Here is a 24,960-nt window from a genome sequence, read left to right as displayed (position 1 = left end):
TTCCCATTAAAATCTTAGAAAGTAAAGGAACAAATGGAGCTTTGTTTAAAAGGAGAAATAATATTTATCTAAAACCACCAGCAAGCTTTATCTGTAATAGGGATAAACTAGAGGCTTTCCTAAGAAGATTAGAACAAGGATTTCCATTATCACCACTATTCAATATTGTACTAGAAATGCTAGTTAGAGCAATAAAAGGAGAAAAAGAAATCGAAGAAATTAGAATAGGCAATGAGGAAATGAAATTATCACTCTTTGAAGATAATACAATGATGTACTTGGAGGTCTTAGTGAATAAACTAAAAAACTAGTTGAAATAGTTAAGAACTTTAGCAAAGTTGCAAGATATAAAATAAAACCACACAAATCATTAGCATTTTATATATTACCAAATAGTCCAAAAGCAAGAAATCAAAAGAGAAATTCCATTTATAATAACTGCAGACAATATAAAATACTTAGAAGTCTATCTTCCCAGAAAAATCCTGGCAATATATAAAACACATTTATAAAATACTTTTTTCCCACAAAAGTCATATCTGAACAACTTAACAACAATTTCACCTAAATTAATTTATATATTCAGGGTCATATCAATCAAACAATTCCAAAAAATCACTTTATAGGACTAGAAAAATAACAATTAATCTGGAAAAACAAAAGATCAAGAATATCAATGAAATTAATGGGAGGAAAAGTGTGGGAAAAGGTGAGGTAGCCTCACCATACCTCAAACTGTAACAAAGTGGTAATTATCAAAACAACCCGGTACTCACTAAGAGATAGAGTGGTGGATCAGTGGAATAGATTAACTACACAATAGACAATTGGCAATGACCATAGTAATCTGTTTCACAAAAAATTCCCAGTTTAGGTGACAGTAACTCACTATTTTATAAAAACTTCTGGAAAAACTGGAAAGTGGTTTGGCAGAAACTAGATACAGACCAATATCACATACCAACTTAAGTCAGAATGGGTACATGATTTAGACATAAAGAATGATATCATGAGAAAATTAAGGGAGCACAAAATAATTTACTTGTCATATATATGGATAAAAGAAGAATTTATGACCAGACAAGAAATAAAGGGCACTACAGTACATAAAATGAACAAATTTTATTATATTAAATTTAAAAGGTTTTGCACAAACATTTCTAATGTAACCAAGATTAGAAGGAAAGCAGAAAACTGGGAGTGGGGGTATGGAGGGAATTTACAGTAAGTTTCTCTAATAAAGATCTCATTTTTCAAATATATAGAGAACTGACTCAAATTTATAAGACTATGAGTCATTTCCCAATTGATAGTCAAAAAATATAAACAGATAGTTTTTGGATGAAGAAATCAAAGTTATCTATAGTCACATGAAAAAGTTCTCTAAATCACTATTAATTAGAGAAATGCAAATTAAGACAACTCTGAAGTACCACCTCACACCTAACAGATTGACTAATATGACAGCAAAGGAAAATGACAAATGTCAGAGATGTGAGAAAATTGGGACACTATTTCACTCTTGGTGGAATTGTTGTCTGATGCAACCATTCTGGAGAGCAATTTGGAAGTATGCCCAAAGGGCTATAAAGCTGGACCAGCCTTTGACTCAGCAAAAGGTCTGTATCTTAAAGAGTTTAAATAAATTTTAAAAAAGGAAAAAGACCTATATGTCCAAAAAATATTTATAGCAGCTCTTTTCATGGAGGAAAAGAACTGGAGATTGAGAAAATACCCATCAATTGGGGAATGGCTAAACAAGTCATGGCATGTGATAGTGATGGAATACTATTATGGATTAAGAAATGATGAGCAGGATGCTTTCAGAAAAACCTAGAAAGACTTTCATGAACTGTTGCAGAATGAAATGAGCAGAACCAGGTGAACATTGTACACAGTAACAGTAAGTAATATTGCATGATGATCAGCTGCAAATGACTTAGCCAAGATAATTCCAAAAGACATGATTTTAAAAAGTGATCCACCTCCAGAAAAAGAACTGGTGGAGTATGAAAGCAGATCGAAGAACACTATTTTTTACTTTATTTCTTCTTGGGTTTTGTGTGTGTGTTTTCTTTCAAAACATGCTTAATATGGTTTTGCATGGTAGCACATATATAATCTATATCAAATTACTTGCTTTCTCAATGAGGAGGATGGGGAAGGAAAGAGGAAAATAATTTGGAACTCTAAATATTAAAAGAAGTGTTAAAATTATTTTTACATGTAATTGATAAAATAAAATATAACAAAAGAAAACCACATGTTATTATCATCTATATTTTATTACATTTTTATTTATTTTGGCAAATATTTCCTAATTACATTTTTCATGTGATTCAAACTGCACTGGGAATTCAAGCTGCACTTTTTTTTCTCCATAGTTCTCTTACAATTATATAATATAGAGACAGAACTGACCTGCATAGATAGAAGGCATTTTCTCCTCTGGGAGTTCCTATTACAAAAAGTCTTAAGTCTCTATTCCTTTGATTATTATTATTTTTTAAACCCTTACCTTCTGTCTTGGAATCAATACTGTTTATTGGTTCCAAGGCAGAGGAGTGGTAAGGGCTAGGCAATGGGGATAAGTGACTTTCCCAGGGTCACATAGCTAGGAAGTGTCTTGAGGTCAGATTTGAACCCAGGACCTTCTGTCTCTGGGCCTGACTCTCAATCCACTGAGCCACCTAGCTGCCCCTTATTCCCATGATTATTAAGAGGGTTTCCTATATAATATTATCTGAGGGAAACCTGAAATCTCTCCTTGTCTGAAAATATCTCCTTAAATCCTATCATAATGTCTGGCACTCATTCATTAAAGAGACTTTTGCTGTCAGTTTCATTTCTTCTCAATAAACTAGCATTTACAGATATGTTTCTCTAGAGTCAGGGGACCTGTGTTCAAAGCCTACCACTTACACTTACTGCCTGTGTGAACTTGAGCAAAACACATAATCTCCCTGGGCTTCCCTTTCCTCGTCTGTAAAACAAGAGAATTGAATTATAAAAAGTGGATAGAATCCTAAAACAGGATTGGAAATGAACAGAATTTGAGAGTTGGAAGGGGACCCAGTAATTATCTAGTTGAACCCAGAAACAAAACAAATTCCCAGTTTGAACCTCTGACTAGTGTCCTTTAAGAGTCCTTTCAGCTTTACATTAATGATCCTACCATTTGCAAGACAGCATGAAGGAGATGCAAAGTTAGATATGACACAGTTTCCAAGAAGCTCACATTCTATTTAGGATGAGGTGGAATGGGCATGAGGCATGGGGGGAAGTAGAGAGAGAAAGACCCAAGCAAAAGACTATGAGCAATTTGAGCCTGGAAGGGCATCTCCCCATTCAAAACGGAAGGCTTCGTAAAGGAGATGGCAACTTGGTTGTTTAGACCTTGAAGGAAGGGAGGCACGTCAACTTGGATGGGGATGAAGTGAACAAAGACTAAGAGATGAGAGAGGGCAAGAGTATGAAAATGAGGGTGGTGCAGTTCAGCTAGAAGCTAGAATTTGGGGTATGTAGTCTGAGAGAAGAAGGGAAATAGATACTGTCTATAAAGTGGCAGGCAAATATGAGGCTGTTCCTGATGAGATCTGGCCTTGGTGATAGGAACAGAATTATAAGGGCCAAAGTCAGGGAGCTTTCTTTAAGAGTATTCCTGTTTTGTTCATTCTTGAAGTTAAGATACTACTGTGCTCAACCATGATTTTATTTTTCCAATGATTTCTAATATTCATTTAGAGTAATAGCAGGGACCACTTTCTATGCATCCCTAGTTCTAGCATAAATAATGAGCCAAGGCCCCCATCATTGTGTTGGCAGTTGCTATTACCTCCCCCTTCACAGAGTAGGAAAATGCCTCAGAGTGCAGGGAAAGAGGAGTATGAAGATCCCATGACAGAAACCAGAGCCCTTCACTTTTGGAGGCAATCAACCCCATCTAGGAATAACACAGGCCCAGCCTTTCAATTTTGCTTTTAAATCACATATCCAAAAGCCAAAACATATTTTCTTGTTTTTAAAGAGGGAAACAAAACTTTTTTTGTGGTATGCAAAATTTCACTGGAGGCCATGTTGCTGATCTGCAAAAGGATTAACTTTAAATAAAGCCCCCCCAAAAGCCTTTAGAGATTTTAGCTTAAAAAAATCTAGAATGCTTCTACTGAATTTATTGTTAAAGGTGGAAATAAAAGGTCTGACATTTGTTTTAATAGGAAATTGTTGTGCAAATTAATCTTGGAGTATGCAGAAAGGTTAAGTGGATTTGGCTCCTTTAACAGTAGAGGAAAGAGATGAGCAGAGGGAAAGCTGCCAGGAAGGGAACAAGAATCTTGTCATATTTTGTCACATCCCTACAGAGTCATTTGAAAGAACATCAGACTGAGAGACAGTCAGGGTCCCTGCTTCTTCTTCTTCTTCCTTTTTTATGGTGGTGGTTGTAGGGTGGCATCAGTATCCACCTGCACCAGCCACTTGGCTTTTCTCTACTGCTGCCCCACCCTGCCCTGTCCTGCTCTGACCCAAGGTTTGAAATCTTCTCTTCCAAACAGTCATTAGAAAAATGGCTACTGACAAAGTTATCCTCGGCTCACTCCTAAGGAAAGTTGTCTTTGGTTTGTTTTAAAGCTCCCCTGGTATCTGTTTTCATGGAAAGAGATGGTTTTAAAGCCACGAAAAGCCACTATGTTTGCATATTCACTAGCCTGGTAGGTAGCTGGAAATATTTAGATGGAGCCACAGAATAGTTAAATGGGGCAGGTGACCTATGGAAGCTTCCTGGGACTTTGATAGGTCTTGGTGAAGGGATGGCTCCCTTGGAGAGGAATTTCTTCATTGGTCTCTGTTCTTTAACTCACATTTGGACAACTTTCAAATCTTCCTGATCTGGGTTGGACCTGGTTCACTCTGCCCATGCCCGTTGTTGATAACAGAAGTGGCAAGAGTAGGGATGATCTTTAGGCCCCAGTTGTCTTTGAGACACACACATTGTATACCTCAATGCACAGTATTCACTGTATATATCCTGTGGCGAGTTTGGAATGTGTTTTTTATTTTGTATACATGTATAATAAAAACTAGCTTTTATACATTATTCGGGGTTTACAAATGTTTTTATTTGTTATGTCATTTGATTCTTACAACAAACCAGTGGGTAGGTGCTATTATTATCTCCATTTTGCAGATGAGGAAACTGAGGCTAAGAAAGGGTAAAGGGCTTGCCCAGGATCATACAACTAGTAGCTGGCCCAGGATTTGAACTCAGGTCTTTCTGGACTCCAAGTATGTGTGTCTGTGTCTATCTCTGTCTGAATATATATGGGACAGAAGAACCCCTGAATTTCCTCCTGTGGCTGAAATTCTTTCAATACATACAACATAAAGCACCCCAAACACAAATGGATTCAAAGATACATATAGACACACACAATGAACAATGCACCATAAACCTGACTATATGTGTGAATATTTCATAAAATAAGGTTGTCTCTGTATGTTTGTATTTTTAATATGTAAAATACATACAGACACTCAGAGAGACAGTCTTATTTTATGAAACCCCAAATTGATCCTTGTTCCCTGATTACCTGTCTTCAAGAAATCCCCTGACTAACCCTTGTTCCAGACTGAATAATAAACCCTCAAGTACCCCCCTGATCATCCTAGAAAGGATTATGGGATATAATCAAATCTTTAGCATCCTTTTTGTCTTCTTAGTTTCTTTCTCCTGTTGTATCTAGGCCAGGCACCCTAGTCTCTGGCTACATCCTTTTCCTGGAGCTTTTATGTCCAATAGTCCTTTCTTTCTTATAGTCCTATATATATATATATATATATATATATATATATATATATATATATATATATAGGACTCATATATATACATACATACACATATATGTCTGCAAGTTCTACAGGGTAGTGAAAATTCCCATTATTTGTGTCTTTCCTGAGACAGTGCTCCCAGAGTATTTCTTTGTGTGGTTGCCTATGAACATTGTCTCCCTGGCCCTAATTAAAGATGTATTCTATTAGAACTACTATGGTAATTATGAGTTATTGTGGATTCTACAGATATAGAGATATATTATGTATGGGTGTATTCATATGGATTAGATACATATGACCTTTTTTATTTAGGTGTGTTGGAGTTGGGACATGTTACATATTGGATATACATGTGCTCATCTGGGAGACTACAGATTGTTGATCTGCGTTGGGTTTAGGGTGTATCGTTCATTGGGTGTGTCTATATGTATGTTTGAATTTGTTGTGTTTGGGGTGCTTGATGTTGTATGTATTGAAAGAATTTCAGCCACAAAAGGAAATTCAGGAGCTCTCCTGTCCAAGTCATACTTGGCAAAAGGATTCTCATGATAGCATTCCTGGCAAGGGATCAGTTAGCCTATATTTGAAGAACTATAGCAAAGGGAAATCCATTACCTTTCAAGGCAGCCCATATTGCTTTTGGGGAGTTCTAACATTTAGGCAGCTTTTTTTCCTACCAAGATAAAATCTGACCTTTCCCTTTGGGGTCAAGCAGACAAGACGAATCCCTTGTACACAGCAGCCATTCACATTCTTGAAGATAGTTTTGGCCATCTTTCTATCCTATCTACATTCCCTATTTTTCAAGCTAAACATCCCTTTCAGCTGATCCTCACATGAAATTGTTGGACCACCACTGGACAAGCCACTTTGACTCTTCAAGTCTTAGTTTCCTCATCTACATTTTGGGAATCATAATTCCCATACTACCCATTTGAGCTCATTTTTAGATCCAATGTGTATGTGTATGTGTTGCCCCTGAATTAACAGGAAGTTATCATTAGGTGTGTGTTCTCATTTGTTCCTCCATCACCATTCTGCTGATGAGCCAATGTCTGTAAAAATAGCTACCCTCAAAGCAAAGAGAAGAACTTTCTCACCAGGCTAACTTGAGAAGCTAAAAGAAGGGCTGAGAGTAAATCATTCTATTGCTTTCAACACAACTATATACAGTGAAGCGGAGACTAAAAGGAGGAAGAGAGGGGCCACTAGACACCTAAAAGGGGAAAAGCATAGAATGACAAGACTTACCCCAAAATAGGAATTGTCGCCATCATTCCAGAGCACGGCCAGATCAGCATTGTAGAACTCACCCCGATCAGACATCCCCAAAATCACCCCGTATTTTAGCTCCTTGACCAGAAGTTGGAAATAAATCACCTCCTCTGTATAGCTGATATTCCAGGACAATTCCAAGATGCTCTCAGGGTCCAGGGGGATCTTGTAAGGGAAATGATTTTCTCGGGGAACTGTGCCTTTCAGAGCCATCAAGAGGATGATGAAGAACATGGCCACCATGGTGCAATACATGGATACCACCTCTCGGAGTTTGAAGCTGGGACAGCACGTTCTCTTGTGGTATCTGCCAGTGGCTTGCATGACTCTGGTGCACAAACTCTGGTTCTCAATGGTCATTTATGCCTTAGTCCTAACAGGGGAAGGGAGGAGACAAGTCTTGTAATTACATTTGCCTGCTGGGAAATTTAATTATCACGATGACCCCCCCAATACTTTGCCCCAGGCTAAATGCTTTTCATTCTCTACCCCTCTTTAATTGACTATAATGGTGCATGGACATCATCAGAGAGAATTAAACTAGACTGGATTGATTTCATTCTCTCTTAAATATCCTTGAATGGCTAGACCAGGAAACTGCTTACTTATACTTTTGGGGCTTCTTTGGAAGAACTTAAGCAAAAGTTATATATAACTTTTGCCTAAGCACCCTAATTTTGGATAATCTATCTCTGGCAGTGAAAATTTAACACTAGCCTATACCCTTTTTTGGCACCCCAAGACAACCTTTGGATTTTAAAGGGAAAAATAGTCTTATCTTAAGTTTGAAGCTACAATGTACTTCTTCCCCATCCCTTTGCTGAATAAGGGTAGAAACAAAGTTCTTTTTATCTGTAAACAAGCCCCCTAAGATAGTGTAGCAGAGAAAAGTGGACATGAACTCTATGTGGCCAGTCTGAAGGTCTCTTGACTCCTGGCATCCGAAAGACCCCTTTCTCTTGCCCACCTAACCCAACTTTTTGTATCTCAAAGGCTCGCCTCTTGTCTAGAGTGAGATCAGAGTACTCCAAACAAAGAGGATTGGGAAAGGGATGTCAGAGCATAAACTGGAATACAGACAGGAAGTGGGTGCTTTTTTTCCTGGGAATCCAGAGTGAGTAGACATGTGGTCCCAGTTCTCAAAAGGGGAGATGGTGATGGAATACTATTGTGCTCAAAGGAATAACGAACTGGAGGAATTCCATGTGAACTGCAATGACCTCCAGGAATTGATGCAGAGTGAAAGGAGCAGAACCAGGAGAACAATGTACACAGAGACTGATACACTGTGGTACAATCGAATGTAATGTACCTCTCTATTAGTAGCAATGCAATGACCCAGGACAATTCTGAGGGACTTATAAGAATGCTATCCACAGCCAGAGAAAGAACTATGGGAGTAGACACACAGAAGAAAAACAACTGCTTGATCACATGGGTCAATGGGAATAGGATTGGGGATGTAGACTCTAAACAATCACCCTAGTGCAAATATTAATAATATGGAACTAGGTCTTGATCAATGACACATGTAAAACCCAGTGGAATTACATATTGGCTACAGGAGGGGGAGGGGGAGAGGAGGGAAAGAACATGATTCTTGTAACCATGGAAAAATATTCTAAATTGACTAAATAAATTTTTCAAAAAATAAAAAATAATAATAAAAGGAGAGATGGCTAGCCACATGTGGCTGGTGCTTTCTCTTTCTCTGGTCCATATTTTATTACTTAACAAATAATTTTAAATTAAGATACAGTCTCCAGACAACTTTATTCAGAACATATCTCCATCTCTGCGCCTCTGTCTCCATTATATGTATGTATGTATGTTTATATATATATATATATATATATATATATATATATATATATATATATATATATATATATATATATATATATATATATATATGTTCTTGGTCTCCAACCCTTTCTTCTTCATTTCCTCCTTTGATCTTGAACTTCAGTTCTCCATATCTTAGGACATAGTAAAAGGTCAGGTAGGGATATGCTCTTTGATTCAGAACTGGCTGCTACGATTTCAGATTATAATCGTTCCTATTTCCTTTCAAGCCCTATTATACTCTAGAAGTAGACACACTGCACTAAAGCACTATAATTATTATGTATTCACTACCGCATGCTATTGCTTCTAAAGCTTGAGGCCCTCACAATCTGTTTCCCACTTGCTTCCCCATTAGCCAGGCCCAGGAAAGGTTTGACCTATTCATTCCTGGGTCCCTGAGGTAAGGCTTTCTGACTTCTGACCTTTAGAGTACAAATTCACACTGTGGTAAGATAATTCTGGTGGCAACTAGGTGGGACACTGGATAGAGCACCAGGCCTGGAGTCAAAAGGTCCTGGGTTCAAATCTGTTCTCGGATACTTCCTAACTGTGTGACCCTGGGCAAGTCACTTAACCCTATTTGCCCAGCCTTTGATGCTCTTCTGTCTCTAAGACAGAAAGTAAGAGTTTTGACAATTAAAAGACAGTTATGCTACAAAGGAAAATATACTGAATCTGAAATCAAAGAATGGGAGTTCAATTCTTAGCTTTGCCACTTACTACTTGTGGGATCTTGGGAAAATCAATTCTTTAGGCCTTAGTTTCCTTGCCTGCAAAATGAGAGGTTAGATTATATGGGAAGTAGCATGACATAGTAGACAAAGTAGTTCTAGACTTGGAAAGGGAAGGCATGGGTTTAAATCTTGTCTTAAACACTAGCTTTGTGACATTGGGCAAGTCATTAACATTTTTCCATCTATTTCCCTATCTTTAAAATGGGGGAAATAGTAGCACTAACCTCTAAGGACACACTGAGGATCAAATAAAAGATGTAAGGCTGGCCTCTGAGTCTTTTCCAGCTCTAAGTGTGTGAACTTACAAACTGTCATATCTGAGTGGCTGATATTAGACATCAGGAGCTCCCACAATTCAGTTTCCCTCCTAGTCAGACCATCTTACTGTCCTGGGTCAACACACAGTTGTTGCTCAGTCATTTCAGTTATATTTGACTCTTTGCAACCCCATTTGGGGTTTTCTTGGCAAAGATACTGGAGTGATTCACCATTTCTTTCTCCAACTCATTTTATAGATGAGGAACTGAAGCAAACAGGTTTAAAGGATTTTCCCAATAAGAATTCAAACTTGAACTCAGTTCTTCCTGCCTCCAGATCTAGCTCTATCCACTTAACCATCAAGCTGCCCCAACCCACAGCACTAATTCCCATCTTACCCCTGAAATCTCACTTGTTCCCCCTACCTATTCAGAATCTACCTTAGAAACCCTATCCCCTTCATGAAGTCTTCCTTGACCACTCCAGTCCTCATCAATCTCACTTCCTTCTCTAATCCTATAGCATAACCCCCTCTCTTCCTTCCCTCTTTCCCTCCCCCTCTCTCCTCCTTCCCTCTCTCCCTCCCTCCATCCCCCCCCTCTTGCTCACTCTCTCCCTTCCCCCCCCTTACTAATTCTATCAGCTTTCCAGAGGCCTTTCTTTGCTCAGGGCAGTGGCCAGCCATGAATCCATCAGCCTGAGAAGGAAGCTTGCTACCCACCTCCAAGAGGTGATTACAGACTTGCACAATGCAGAATGAGACTGGGAATTTTACTGTGTTTATCTGATAAAATAAAAAAAAACCAGTGGTTTTTTTTGTTTGTTTGTTTTGGAGGAGAGAGGGGGAAAGAAAGAAAAAAGGATCATTGAAGCAATTTTTAAAAATCCTTATCTTCCGTTTTAGAACCAATATTATTTTTGGTTCTGAGGCAAAAGAGCAGTAAAGGCTAGGCAGTGAAGGTTATTATTGTTATTTCCACTTTACAGATGAGGAGACTGAGGCTGAGAGAGGTTATATGACTTGCCCAGGGTCACACAGCTGGGAAGTGTCTTAAGTTAAATTTGAACCCAGGACCTCCTATCTCTAGGCCTACTTCTCAATCCACTGAGCTACCTAGCTTCCCCTGAAACCGTTTTTAATGCTTACAAAAGAACAGAGGAAGTTTAACAGGAAATGCAGACTAGTACAACTGCTTTGAGAGTAATATGTTGAATTTATTACATAATCTTTTTGGAAAAACAAGTTATATCTAACAGAGACTCATGATCTCACAGATAAACTACTTTTTCTGTTCTACTTTTTATATGGAAATATTGGAGTTGGGTTTGGGGTGTTTGTTTTTATGCTTGTTAAATTTAGGATTAAACAAATATTTTTTAAAGGTGACTTTCCCTTATCCCTCCTGTTGTTAGTATTCCTTTACCCCTTCCCCATTACTATATTGACTTGTTATATATTTTATATCAACTCTCTAGTTTATATATTGGTATATAGAATCAAATGCAAGTTCCTTGAGAAAAGAAACTGTTTTCCTTTTTGTCTTTGTATCACCAAGCACTGAGAATAAAAGTGACAAAGTAACTAACAAAGCAAATATTCACTAAAGCAACTAGGGGGAAACAGTGGTAGAGGGCTAGCTGACTTTTTAAGTCTGAGTTCAAAGCGTACCATAAACACTTAGCTGTATGGCCCTGAGTAAGTCACTTAACCTCTCTCAGCCTCACTCTCCTCATCTGTTAAATGGAAGTACCACTAATATGTACCTCCCCAGGTTGTGATGATCAATTCATAAAGAAAGAACTTTGCCAACCTGAAAGTACTTTCCAAATGCTATAATTAATAAATGTCTATCACATAAAATTAAAAACATTGTTGGGTTGGAGTCTTTTGCTACTCCTGGATGTGTTGTACTCATGTGATCACATATCTATTAAGTATACATTGTTTTTCATTTTGAGTAGATTAGTCTTGTCTTCTTACTTCAATTATAGACGTCTGAAGGGCAGGGATCACCTGCAAAATAGAGACCAGCTTGAGTAATATGAAGGGTTACTTCCGACTCGAGTTTCATGACACCATAACTTTTTAATATTTATTCTATTACATATTTCTATATTCTATACATACTCTATTAGATATTTTTCTATTCTATTATAGAAAGAGAATATAATAATTATATTGTATATAAATGTGTTATATTTATTCCTCCTCTGTACCAATCAGGAGAACAAGACCACAAATACCAACATTATAATGATTATTTATTAAGCACAAGATGACTTTAAACATCAGTGACTATACCATGCTAGGCTAGGGCAGGGTTGGGGTGGGAGGGAGACACAAAATGTAGATAAGACACAGTCCCTGCCATCATGGAGCTCACAGCGCAGGAAGGAAAGAAGGCAGAGATAACTATATAATACATATCAAATTAAAGTGCTTAAGACTCTGTGCTAGAAGAAATGACCAGGAAGACTTACGATGCAAAATGAAGTGGGGAGAACCAAGAAAACATTGTAATAGCAATGGAAATACTGGAAAATGATCATCTGTGAATGACTTAGCCAGTCTCAGCTATACAATGATCCAGGACAAATGTGTGTCTTCTTTCATAATATGACTAATATGGAAATCTATTTTGTGTGACTATAAACATATAACCTATATCAAATTGCTTACTATCTCAAGTAGAAGAAAGTAAAGGGAAAGGGGGAGGAGGAAAAGTGGGGGAGAGAGACAGACAGAGAGACAAAGAGAGGAAGAGGGAGAGGGAGAGGGAATTTGGAATTCAAAATTTTAGAAAATGAATGTTAAAAATTATTTTATATGTAATCAGAAAAATAAAATATTAGAGGGAAGTGCATTAGGGAGTGATGTGACTAAAATGTTATGTGAGTTGAAATAATAAAGAGGATTATACATAGGTGGAAAAGTGTTTGAGAAGTGGAGTATGATTGGTCAAAGCATTAAAAATTCAACAGAGGGGGCAGGTAGGTGGTTCAGTGGATAGAGAGCCAGGCCTAGAGATGGGAGTTACTAGGTTCAAATCTGGCCTCAGACACTTCCTACCTGTGTGACCCTAGGCAAGTCATATAACCCCCATTGCCTACCTCTGACTGCTATTCTACTTTGGAACCAATATACAGTATTCATTCTAAGACAGAAGGTAAGGGTTTTAGGCAGGGGAATATTCAATACAAAAAGTGGAAGAGCATTCTAGACTAGGGAATAGTCGAAACAAAAGTACAGAGGTGGGAAATGTGTACTTGTGAAGAAGGATAATTAAGCACAATAAGTACTTATGAATCAATTTTTCACTGGATCTCTCCTCATCCTTTAGTTCATAGAGATTCTTAATGTAGAGTCCATTGGACTTGGTTTTTTAAATAGACATTTTAATAACTGGTTTTAATATAACTGATTTCCTTTGCATTTTGTTAAACTATCTAAGAAGTCCAGAACATCAGTAAGAATCTGAGTATGAGAAAGCTGAGTCATGGCCACCTACGACTTGATCTTTGGCATGCCTTCTGCATGCCTGTCATCTCTCCTGAGATGACATCAAACATCAGTGATTACCAAGGGCCAAGTTAGTTTAGATTCGTGGAGTTTGTCTTTAAGGGTATTTTTAAAATGTTAATTTCACGGACTGGTGCACCGTTATGGTTTGACTTGACAAGCCCCATAGGGGAAAGGACTGACTTTGAGCAAGTATTGCTGGGGGAATTGGTTTTGCCTTGAAGTCTATTTCTAAGAAAACAGAACAATTGCATCTTCTGTGTGATGGTGAGGCCTGGGGAAGTTTAGTGGTTTCAAGAGCCCAAAGACCTACTCAATTTTAGGCAAAAGAACAGGTGGAAGAGCTTCTGGGATACAGTGAAAAGATCACAGATAAAGAACATGGGTTCAAATATCAGCTCTGATACTTACTACCTAGGTAGCCTTGAACAAACCTCTTAAATTATCCAGACCTCAGTTTCTTCAGTTGTAACATGAGGGGGTTGAACTAGATAGCCTCTAAGATCCCTTCCCATCCCAGAGCTATGACTTGTCTCTGTTTTTATTCTGAATTCTATGCTGTTGTTCAGTTATTTTCAGTCATATCTAACTCTTCATGACTCCATTTAGGGTTTTCTTGACAGAGTTATTGGAATTGTTTGCCATTTCCTTCTCCAGCTCATTTTACAGATGAGGAAACTGAGGCCAACAGATGCCCAGGATCACACAGCTAGAAAGTATCTGAGGTCCCATTTTCGAACTCATGAAACTGAGTCTTCCTGACTCTAGGCCTGGTGTTCTATGCACTGAGCCAAGAGAGAAAGAGATGGAAGGGATAGAACTACAAAAGTTAGGTATCATCTTTTGTACATAGGAATCCCCCATAGTTGAAATTCATTCCCTCTTCCCTGCTGCCTCCTCGGACCCTTAGCTCTCTTAGAAAAAAGCTTGGATGCCATCTCCTATGTGAGACCTTCTCTGATCTCCCTAGTTGTTACCATTCTCTCTCTTGTTTAAAAATAGCTTTTATTAATGTCTTCTTTTTAAACATTAAAAGTCATTTCTGGATAGACTCTCCTTCCCCCTCTTGAAATTACTTTATGTTGTGACAAAATTACTAGTCTCAAAATTAGACAACATCTAATTTTGCAGTTCTCTCCCTTCTGTTAGTGAGTCATTGAATCCTTTGTGAGGACAGAGACAGTCTTCCCAACTGAACTTTCCCCTAAAATTAAATTTGTCTTCACAGTGGGTTAATGACCACAGCCCAGAACTACCTTCTTAATCTGTTATCTTCAAAACCAAATACTTGGGGGGGGGGGGCAGTTGAGTGGCTCAGTGGATTGAGAGCCAGGCCCAGAGATGAGAGGTCCTAGGTTCCAATATGGCTTCAGACACTTCCCAGCTGTGTGACCTTGGGCAAGTCACTTAACCCCCATTGCCCAGCCTTTATCACTTATCACTCTTCTGCCTTGGAACCAATACACAGTATTGATTCCAAGACAGAATGTAAGTGTTTAAAAAAAAATACTTGTCCTTGCTTTCCATGCTCAAATCTACATAACCATTTGGGTCCTGTCTTTTCACCCCTATTAGACTCCACATTCTTTGAGAGTAGAGATTGTGCCTTCTTTATTTTGGCATCCTTCCCCTCAGTACATTGTGAGCAACAAATAGTTGATTGTTGAGAGCATGTAAATGGCATTACAAACCTACTATGCATAGGCCACAGGTTTTTAAGTCATATCTTCAATAGTGAGGCTGGACTAAGTCAGTCCACATCCTCTAAACTGACTATTTATGATCAATAGCCACCCATTTAAGTGAACTTGGCCAATTTGGGGGGACGGGGCAGGGAGAGAGAAATTGCCACCTGCAGCCACACAATGGAGCCTGGGAATTCTAGCCATCGAAAGTCCTATAAAAATCAGCATCCATTCCTAGATTGGTCTAAAATAATGCCAAATTTGGCTCATTTTATAAATCAGTATACAGTACAATCTGGGAGAAACATAAATTTAATAATTTTTTATATTAAAACACTCAAAGTAGCCCAGTGATCCTTGTCATGTGGATTTAATTCAAGACAGTTAATGATGGACCAAGAAAGGAGAACTTAAGATATTTGTGACTAATGTCTAGGGTGGCCAGGGTTGGCAAGGACTGTTATTGTGTTTTTGCTTTCTTTATATTCCATGTGCCTAGCACAATGCCTGGCACGTAACAAATGTTTAATAAATGCTTGTTGATTGATTGATTAATCTGTGTCTTGCCAGCAGTGTGCTGACAAATATTTAACAACCAACTCTCCAGGAAAAAAAAACCCATATATACACAACACACTTTTAAGTTTAGTCTAAACTTTTTTATGAACATTTTCTCCATGACTTTCCTAGACAATCAACAAAACAAACCAAAACAAAAATCAAGCCTTAATTTATAGTATTTGCAATTTCTATACCATAAAGGTTCACCCTGAAATTTTAACCATTGGGCTGGATGAAGCCAGCTCCATTATACTCAAACTAATTTAATACAAGTTAATTAAAATGTAATAAGTATTTGCTCTGTTCTAGATATGCTAAGTGCTAGGAATACAAAGACACACACACACACACACACACACACACACACACACACACACAAAGGGTTTGTGACCTCAGTGAGCTTACATTTCACTGGTAGAATACAATCTATACAAAGACAAGTAAATACAAAATTTTTTCAAGAGTGAAAAGAGGAATAAATCTTGACATTACTTTAGATGTAAAATAAAAGACATCTGTACATTTTTTTTAAATAAAGAGGGAGAGTGCTAATAACCAACAGGACAAGAAAAGACCTCCCATGGGACTTGGTACCCAATCTAATGCTTTGATTTTTTTTAAAGAAAGAGGGAAAGGCAGAACTAATAGCCAAAGGGATAAGGAAGGGCCTCCCATGATCTGATCTAAGGTTTTGAAGGAAGTTAGGGGTTCTAGAAGGAAGAGATGAGGAAGAAATATAATACAGATGTGGTAGGGAGATATAGGGGACCAACTTGTGCAAAAGCAAGGAGCAGGAGATGGAACACCAAGTATCAGCAGGCCAAATGGACCGAAACGAATTAAGTGAAGGGGGAAAATTCTAAATAATACCATAAATAAGAGAAAACTGCTGCTCTTTATTCAATGTTTTATCTCTTTTTCTCCACTTTTCTTTAAAAAAAAATGCATGTGAAATGCTACCTGAAACTGTTGGGAATGACATATATTGTTCAATTACTCCCCCAAAAGAGAAAATGGTAGCATGGTTACTCATGGTTAACAAGCACAGCCATAATCATAATATTTGCTGTGTATCAACAACACACAAGCACTCACTAGACACCGAGTCAGACCTGGAGTCTGCCCATTTCGCTCCAACTAGAAAACAAGAGAAGCACATTGCCTAACAGCAGCCTTCTGTCTTTTGTCTGACATTTTAGCTAGGAGAGAAGGCATAAATAAGACCCTCATCCCACTCTGTCCATAATCAGTTCCAGCAAATCCTCCAGCCCTACTTTTCCTTCCTCCAAGCTCCTTTCTGGGTGAGAGATCACAGTCTTCTCTCCCTGGAAGCTGGAGGCTGGAAGTATGAGGAGAATGATTCAGCTGATTTACAAGTTATTCTATAGAGAAACTAGTAAAGAGAAGCCTCCCCCCAAGGTGGGACCGGGGCAAGAAAGGTAATTCATTGAACTTGGTGCCCAGGACAGTGCCATGCACAAAAAGGTCATAGGATCATAAAGTTAAAGCTGAAAGGGATCTTAGATGCTATCTAACATTCTCACTTTACAAATGAGGAAACTAAGGCCTAGAGAAATTTACCAAATGTAATAAATTCTCATTTATCTTCATATATATTGCCTATTTGGTAATTTGTTTCAGATTAGTTCTTATCCAGACCTGTTTGCCACCAGCATCCAGGGATAGAACAAAGTTTGCCCCGGATTTGAAACCAGATGCTTAATAAATGTTTATTGAATGAATGCCCTCAAGAATGAATGGCACTTAAAATTGGACTGTATAAAAAAAAAAATTAGACTGCATCAGCTCCGAAAATGTATATAATGGAGAAAAGGAGGAGTGGCCCTAGTGGCCCAAAAGATAGAGGAGGTAAGAAGAGTGATCTAATGAGATTTCCTTTCTGTATTTTTTTTAACCCTTACTTTCTGTCTTAGTATCAGTTCTAAGACACAAGAATGGCAAGGGCTAGGCAAACAGGGTTAAGTGATTTGCCTAGGATCATAGAGCTAGGAAGTGTCTGAGGCTAGATTTGAATCCAGGTCTTCTAGACTCCAGGCCTGGCATTCTGTCCACTGTGCTACCTAACTCCTTGCCCCTTACCCCCACCCCCTGCTGAATTTTGGTACCTACATTTTTAAAGGAACAAGGTCTGAACTTCTAAAAAAAAAAAAAGAGTATGAAGTAGCTGTTACTGACCTTGCTGGTTTCAATTCAGATCCCTGGTCCTTCCAAAGCACCCATCAATATCTGCCCAAGTGCCATGTTCACCAAGCTGAGTGTTCTTGATACCGACCTCTCCCCTGATCTTTTCAGATCAAAGCCATATCCATTTTGGTGACGTTTAAGCACGGCCGTGAAAAACCAGCAGCCCCCCAATTCCCCCAGCTTCCCTTCTCCTGCCTCAAAGCCCAGTTCTCCTATTTCAGTCCATATTTCAGGGAATATTACTTTCAAAGGCAGCAGAGCTAGGCCCGTCTGGCAGCTGCAATATCTAAAAGTAAACACTGTTTTCAAATTCAACTAAGCAAGAGACTTTGGGGGGAGGGAAAACCTCATTTAAAATCAATTTTAATATTTTAATAAGCTATCTCAGGGCCCTTTCATTTTTCTAGTCTCCCTCTCTCTTTTTTAATCCCTTCTTTGACTCCAATCTCTTTTACATATTTAATTTAGTTCCCATAACCATCTGAGGGCACAACCCAGACTATATCTACAATACTTACTTATTGGACTATTGCAAAACCATCCCGAGGGTGAGAGCAACTAAATGCTGGGCTAAACCCTGGTGTATTGTGGGTTAGGATATTACAGCAGTTTCCTGGACCAAACATGCTATCTCTTCCTTCCATGCACTCATACACGCCATTCCTCATCCCTGAAATGTGTTCCTTTTTCATTTCTACCTTGCAAAAGCCTTCCCTTTGACAAAGCTCTTCTCCTCCTGGTTCGCTTCAAGCAGTCCCTCTAGTCAAAAGTCATCTATCTCTCTCTCCCTTCTCAGATTTTTCTAGAGCATTCTCTATCTAGATTCACCTTTACTCCCATCATTCTCAATATTATTTTATGTTTATCTGTATAAAACCGACTCCCAGTAGATATAAGTTCCATAAAGGCAAGAACTGTCTAGGGTTGTGGATGATTTTTGTTTTCTATCTCCCAGAGTTCTAGCACAATGCATCACATATAGAAGGTATTGATGATGCATATTAAGTGAATGTCATTTTGTCCTTGTATCTCTGGCATCTAAAATAACATCTTGCACACAGTAGGCACCTAAGAAATGCTTACTGAATGAATGTCCTTCGATTCCTAGCATCTAATGTAATATCTTAGACAGAGCAGAAACTTAGTAAATGCTTGTTGAATTGAGTCTGTATCCTACCTAAAGTACCAAATGTGATGAAGTCTCATTTATCTTCATATATTTACTCACTTGATAACTCATTTGGGGCTAGTTCTTATCCAGACCTATTTACAAACAGCAGCCAAGTTTGGGACAAAGTTTCTACAATATTTCTTTTTAAAAAAGTCAAAGTTTTCATTCTTAGCCTCCTGTTTACTCTCTGAGGTCTCAGTTTTTTCATCTGTAAAATTGAAATTGGGACGGAGTTGGAGAAGGGAAGAAGAAAGCTGAGCTAAATGGTTTCTTAGATCTCTTCCAGTTCTAATAGATTTATATTTAGTGATTTTGATGTGGGTTCTTTTCCCATAGATATGAACTATGCTCCCTCAGTGACTTACTGGACCATTTCATAGGTTGCCATTGCTAAAAAATAAAAAATGTAAACCCGTCATTTGAAGGCCAATCTTCTGGTCAATTATATATCTTTTTAGGTCGCCCTAAGTCAAGAATTATTGCTGGGTCCACATTTGTACTCAGACAACCCAATTTGTTAGGACTTCCCAGAGCTTAGGTTCCACTGGCATAGCACAGGAAAACTTGTATCCCTCCCACATCATGATGAGGTATAGCGTCATCTTCTAACTCAGGGAATGTCAGGAAGGCTAGCAGAGGATCTAACTCTAGATGTCAAAGAGGAAGGTCTAGCCATAGTAGAGTTAGAAAGAACCTCAGAGTTCTTCTCATCTAGCTCCTACTTGAACAGAAATTGCCTCTAAAACATGTCAGGTAGATCACCCTGCTTCTGCTAAGGACATCTAGTGATGGAAAATAATTAATTCCCTCAGAGCAGCCCATTCCATTTTTAGACATCTCTTAATTTTAAGGAAAATTGTCCTTTTATTCAGCCAAAAATCTGCCCCTAATAGCTTCTGCCTACCCAGTTCTGTCCCTTTGGGTTAAGCAAACTAAGTCTATTTCTTTCCTCCACATGCCATCCCCCCAAGATATTTTTTAAACCCTTACATTCCATCTTAGAATTATATTGGTTCCAAGGCAGAAAAGCAGTAACGACTAGGCAATGAGAATTAAATGACTTAATTGACACAGCTAGGAAGTGTCTGAGGATAGATTTGAACCCAGGACCTCCCATCTTTAAGTCTGACTTTCAATTCACTGAGCCACTTAGAAGATATGCCCCACCAAATACCTTGAAAAAGTGACCCTAGTTTTCCTTTCCCTTACCCCAAATCTTCATTAGGCTAAACAAACCCAGTATTTTGACTGGTCCTCATATAACAATGTCTTCAATCTCCTCATCCTCCTGATCACCATCATATTAATCCATGATTGCTCTAATCAACACCTTACTTCATTAGGGAGATGCTCAGCTTAGGACAATATTCCACATATTGTTCTGTTTTATACAATTCTATTTAATTCTGTGTGTCCAACAGCCCTTAGCACTGCAGCCTCTGACTGATAGTGATGATGAAATTGTTACTCCCCTGTCACCAACACCTGCTGACAGTTTGTATGTACTCAGGGAATACGAGCTAATTTTGAGCTCAGGCTAAACAAAACATAATTAGGAGGAGAGTTTTTTTTTTTAAATTAAACTAGAAACAAAATTGTACAGTGCAAAGTCAAATAGATGCCATTTTCTTAAAGGAGAGGGGGACCAATGTTTATTTTTATTATGTGTTTTGATTTATCTGCCCCTTTGGTTTTCTTTTTTGAATGTTTAATTGATGCTTTTAAAAAACCTCATCTTCACTTCCTAAAGACTCTCCACTAATAATCACCACCCAGTAGAACTCTCCCTTAAAACCATATCCATAAAATCATAGAGTGAGCTAAAAGCGACCTTAGAGGCTATTGAGTCCAACTCCCTCATTTGAAAAAAGAGAAAACTGAGTTAAGGGATGACCAGAGTCAATGGGCAAGTATTTGAGGTGAGGGTTGAACCCAAGTCTTCCTAACTCCAAGTACAGTGACCTATCTACTAAGCTAGGCTACCTCACAAAAATAAGTGTAATCAGACAAAATAAATCAATATATCAATTAACAAACATTTATTAAGTACCCACTGTGTGCCAGGCACTGTGTTACGTGCTGGCTATGTAGATCATGTCTGAAAAAAAGATGTTTCATCCAATACCTGTAGTCTATCACACCACCACCCAGAACCATGTTGATCTTCCCCCTTCGTTCTTTTATATTATCATCGCTGACTGCTTCACAAGAATGGACCTTCATAACTTTGCAGTCTAGCTTCCTTATTTTACAGGGATAAAAACAGAGGCCTAGAGAACGAAAGGGACTGACTCAAAAGCATACAATGTAGTAATTTTTTTAATGATTCAGGGGAAAAAATAAAGGGTTCCCCCCCCCATCAGCTCCAAGCATGGCCTTATATATAATAAAAAGGGAATGTGTTTTCTCAGAAGAGAATTGTTTTTGAATGCCATTCAGCTGAAGAAACTGTACCCCAGAACTGTATCTCAGACCAGAAGCTGGGAACTGGAGAGTAAGTTATAATCATCCAGTCATAGTATGGAAGTCTTTGATTTCCATCTATTGGAAGTCAATAGATGGCTTCCGCCAAGTGTGAATTCCATAAGTTCTATTTGTATTTTGTACTCTCGTTGTAAAATACACATCAGTTCAATTTTCTGGTGGGCAAAACCCCCAACCATCACTGCTTCTGTCTTTGCTTTCTTTTTAGCTCTTGGAGAAGGCATCTCATTTTTGCATAACTGAGGCACAAGCCAGACTGCACTGTCATTTCTTAGTAAAGTCAATGCCTCAGCCAAGAACAGGGAGATGCCACAGGGAGATGGATTAGACAGGCTTTGGGGACAACATCTGGAGGCCACATTGATATGCAGAACAGGCTTCCTGAGAGATGCCTCCATATAAGGTCCAATACCCATCTAGGATGCTTTCAACCCGTGTCCAATTGATATTCTCTGCTTCCTGCATGGTTCCCTGTCTCTGCTCTCCTAAGCAGTTTCATAAAAAGAGGCAACAAATTCTGTAGGAAGAAAAAAATTTCAGTCAGGGAAAAAGGAAAAGAACTTTAATACCCAGACTGTGCTATATTATTTTCTTTTAGCTATGCCTTTCTCTGCTGAGTCATCATCAGTCCAGTGTTGGTGTGAGCTGATTAAGAAGGAAATTGCTGGGTTATGGTCCACAGAAACAGAATGTTGGTCCTTAGAATTGGAAGAAGAAGAAGAAAACTCTACCAGTCAAAATCATAGAAGGCAAGAGATGCACTGGACCCCGGATGTTAGAACATTAGTAAGGGAAAGGAAAAGAAAGGAAGAGAAGGGAGTGCAAGGCAAGGCAAAGGAAGAACCACAAGAGCAGGGTCAGGAGTGGAATGAAGATTGGCCTAAGTTCCTCCACAAAATTGATCCTTTGGGAGGAACTCACCAGTGGAAGAAGGGGCAGATCTTACTGGGAGGCTCCAGGTTGAAAAAAGCTACAGAACTTGCTGAATATTCCACCCTGAGGAGGTCTCAAGTAGTAAAGGAAGTTCTAACTAAGAATGTTAGAATATCAAAGCTGGAAAGGACTCTAGAATGTTTGAATATTAAAGTTAGGAGACTCAGAAAGTTAGAATCATAAATGCCAGAACTAGATGGAATCCCAGAGGGATTCCAGTATAATTTATTTTTCTTTTATATAGGAGGAAAAAACAAAAGTACCCAGAGGATGGCTAAAATCACAATGATTAGTGTAGAAGAACCCAGGTCTCATAGTCTCTTTCTGATATTCTTTCTACCATACCATTCTGCTTTCCATTTTTTTTAATGCTTACCTTCCATCTTCGAATCAGTACTACATATTGGTTCTAAGGCAGAAGAATGGTATGGGTTAGGCAATGGGGGTTAAGTGACTTGCCCAGGGTCACCCAGCTAGGAATCTCTGAGCTCAAATTTTAACCCAGGACTTCGTGTCTCTAGGCCTGGCTCTCAATCCACTGAGCCACCCAGCTGCCACCCGCCCAACCCACAATTCTACTTTCCTTATGGAAAGTTTCCCAGTTGCTGAGCTAGAGGTAGTAAAGTCATGGATACTTTAGAGCCAGAAGATTTCTGAGGCTAACAACTCCAACCCCTTCATTTTACAGATGAGGAAACTGAAGCCCAAAGAGGTTTACTTGGTTTACTTTTTTTTTAGGTTTTAGGTTTAGGTTAAAGTAAAGGTTTACTTTACTTAGGTTACTTGCCAGGGGGCACACAGTTAATTAGTGTCTGAGTTAGAATTTGAATCCAGCTCTCTCTGACTCTAATTCCAGGGTCCTATCCACTATGACAGAGTTCCTGAGAAAATTCTAGATCATTATAGAGCTTGATTAGTGACTACCTAGCAAGAGAGGTAATGATTTCACTATCCAGTGTGGCTCATCAAGGACAGTTCGAGACAAATTAGCTTGATTTTGGTCTTTAGATACTAAATCAGCAGATTAGGGGAACAAACATGCTACAGATGTAGTTTACCTAGATCTTAGAAAATTTGGTCATATTTGATAAAATATCTCATAATTATATATCCCCATATGAAAGATGATTATGTAGAGATTAGGCGGTAATACCCTCAGCTGGATTTGGGACTGGCTGAATAGTCCGGCTCAAGGAGTAGTTGTTAATCATTCAATGACAATTTGCTAGGAAGTCTCCGGTGAAGTGCCCCAGGGTTCTGTGCCTGACCCTGCCTGTTTCACACTACTCTAAATGACTTAGATGACATGAGCATGAAATCTGCAGGTGACATAAAGCTGAGAAGGCTGATTAGTGCACTGAATGATGGAGGCAAGCTTGAGCATTTTGACAGGCTAGATGCTAGGGAATGAGCTAAATCTAGAAAGATGAAATTCTTTGAGGATAAATGTAAACTTGTGCTCCAAAAATCAACATCACAAGTATAGACTAGGAGAGACAGAGTCAGGCAGCTGTGGGTGTGAACATTTTCTTCATGATTTTAAGGACTTAGACTGAGTCACCATAATGACCAAAAGCTAATGCAGTGGTGGGCTACAGTAAGAGAGACATAACATCTGAGAAAAAAAGAGGCATTTCACCTAAAGAATCATAAACCTATGGATGCCCTTTGTCCCAGCAGTACCACAACTGAGTCTGCTTCCCAGAAAAATCCTGTCCATGATCTTCCCTTGGACGATGAGACCCAATACTTGTAATAATTGTTTGCTTCTCTAGGATATTACCATACTGCCCAGGCTGCTTCCATCTCTTGGCCAGGAGAAATCCACCCTCGTGTCTCTGGTGTCTGATGTTTTAAGAAAGGCAAAAGGTGTTTAGAAATTTCTATTCTCGAGATGTGAGTGGAAACATACAGATTCTGTGTGCTTTCTGCTCAAAGGCAGTCATTGAGTAGCTCCTAGAGGAACCTTTCTCCATCTTCCATCCTTCTCTCTACATTTAGAAGGCCCAGAGAACTGAGTTCTGTTAGATCCTAACAGAGTCCATATTCCCAAGAACAGGAGCCAACCTGTTCATCTCAAGGGCAACACCAGCCACTGAAACCCACCCTCTAGGAGGCACAAAGTGGACCCAAACCAATCACTTCCATGTAGGGCCACCCTAGCCACCAAGACTTAATTAAGAGTTGCCTGTTATCATCTAAAGATGCTAATAGGCATGACCACATCTTCTACAAGGACAAGTATGGACCATCAGAGGTTCTGAGCAAAAGCTAACTTTCTTATAGCCTCATAAAGTTCATCAGAAAACTCTTCTGATTGATCCCCCTTAAAATGCCTTATAAACATGGGACTCAGCCTATGCCAATGATGAGCAACCTTTTGAGCTTGGTGTGCCAAAATTCACCAAAAAAAACGAGCATAACTCCAGTGGTGTGTCCAGTGGTGTTAGAGGAAAA

At 38.7% G+C, this 24,960-nt stretch overlaps 1 protein-coding gene across 1 annotated transcript in view; it reads right to left on the bottom strand.

Moving 5' to 3' along the window:
* DBH (dopamine beta-hydroxylase) overlaps positions 1 to 7,463 on the bottom strand; it is a 43,879-nt gene extending 36,416 nt beyond the window's left edge. The window contains exon 1 of the mRNA XM_007475249.2: positions 7,081 to 7,463. Within this exon, the coding sequence (XP_007475311.2) occupies positions 7,081 to 7,428 (348 nt within the window). The 5' untranslated portion in view covers positions 7,429 to 7,463. The remainder of the gene's footprint in view (positions 1 to 7,080) is intronic.
* Positions 7,464 to 24,960: the final 17,497 nt, after the last annotated feature.

The sequence above is a fragment of the Monodelphis domestica genome, chromosome 1, assembly GCF_027887165.1.
Source record: "Monodelphis domestica isolate mMonDom1 chromosome 1, mMonDom1.pri, whole genome shotgun sequence".
Classification (NCBI taxonomy): domain Eukaryota; kingdom Metazoa; phylum Chordata; class Mammalia; order Didelphimorphia; family Didelphidae; genus Monodelphis; species Monodelphis domestica.
This window is presented reverse-complemented; position numbering and strand designations above follow the sequence as displayed.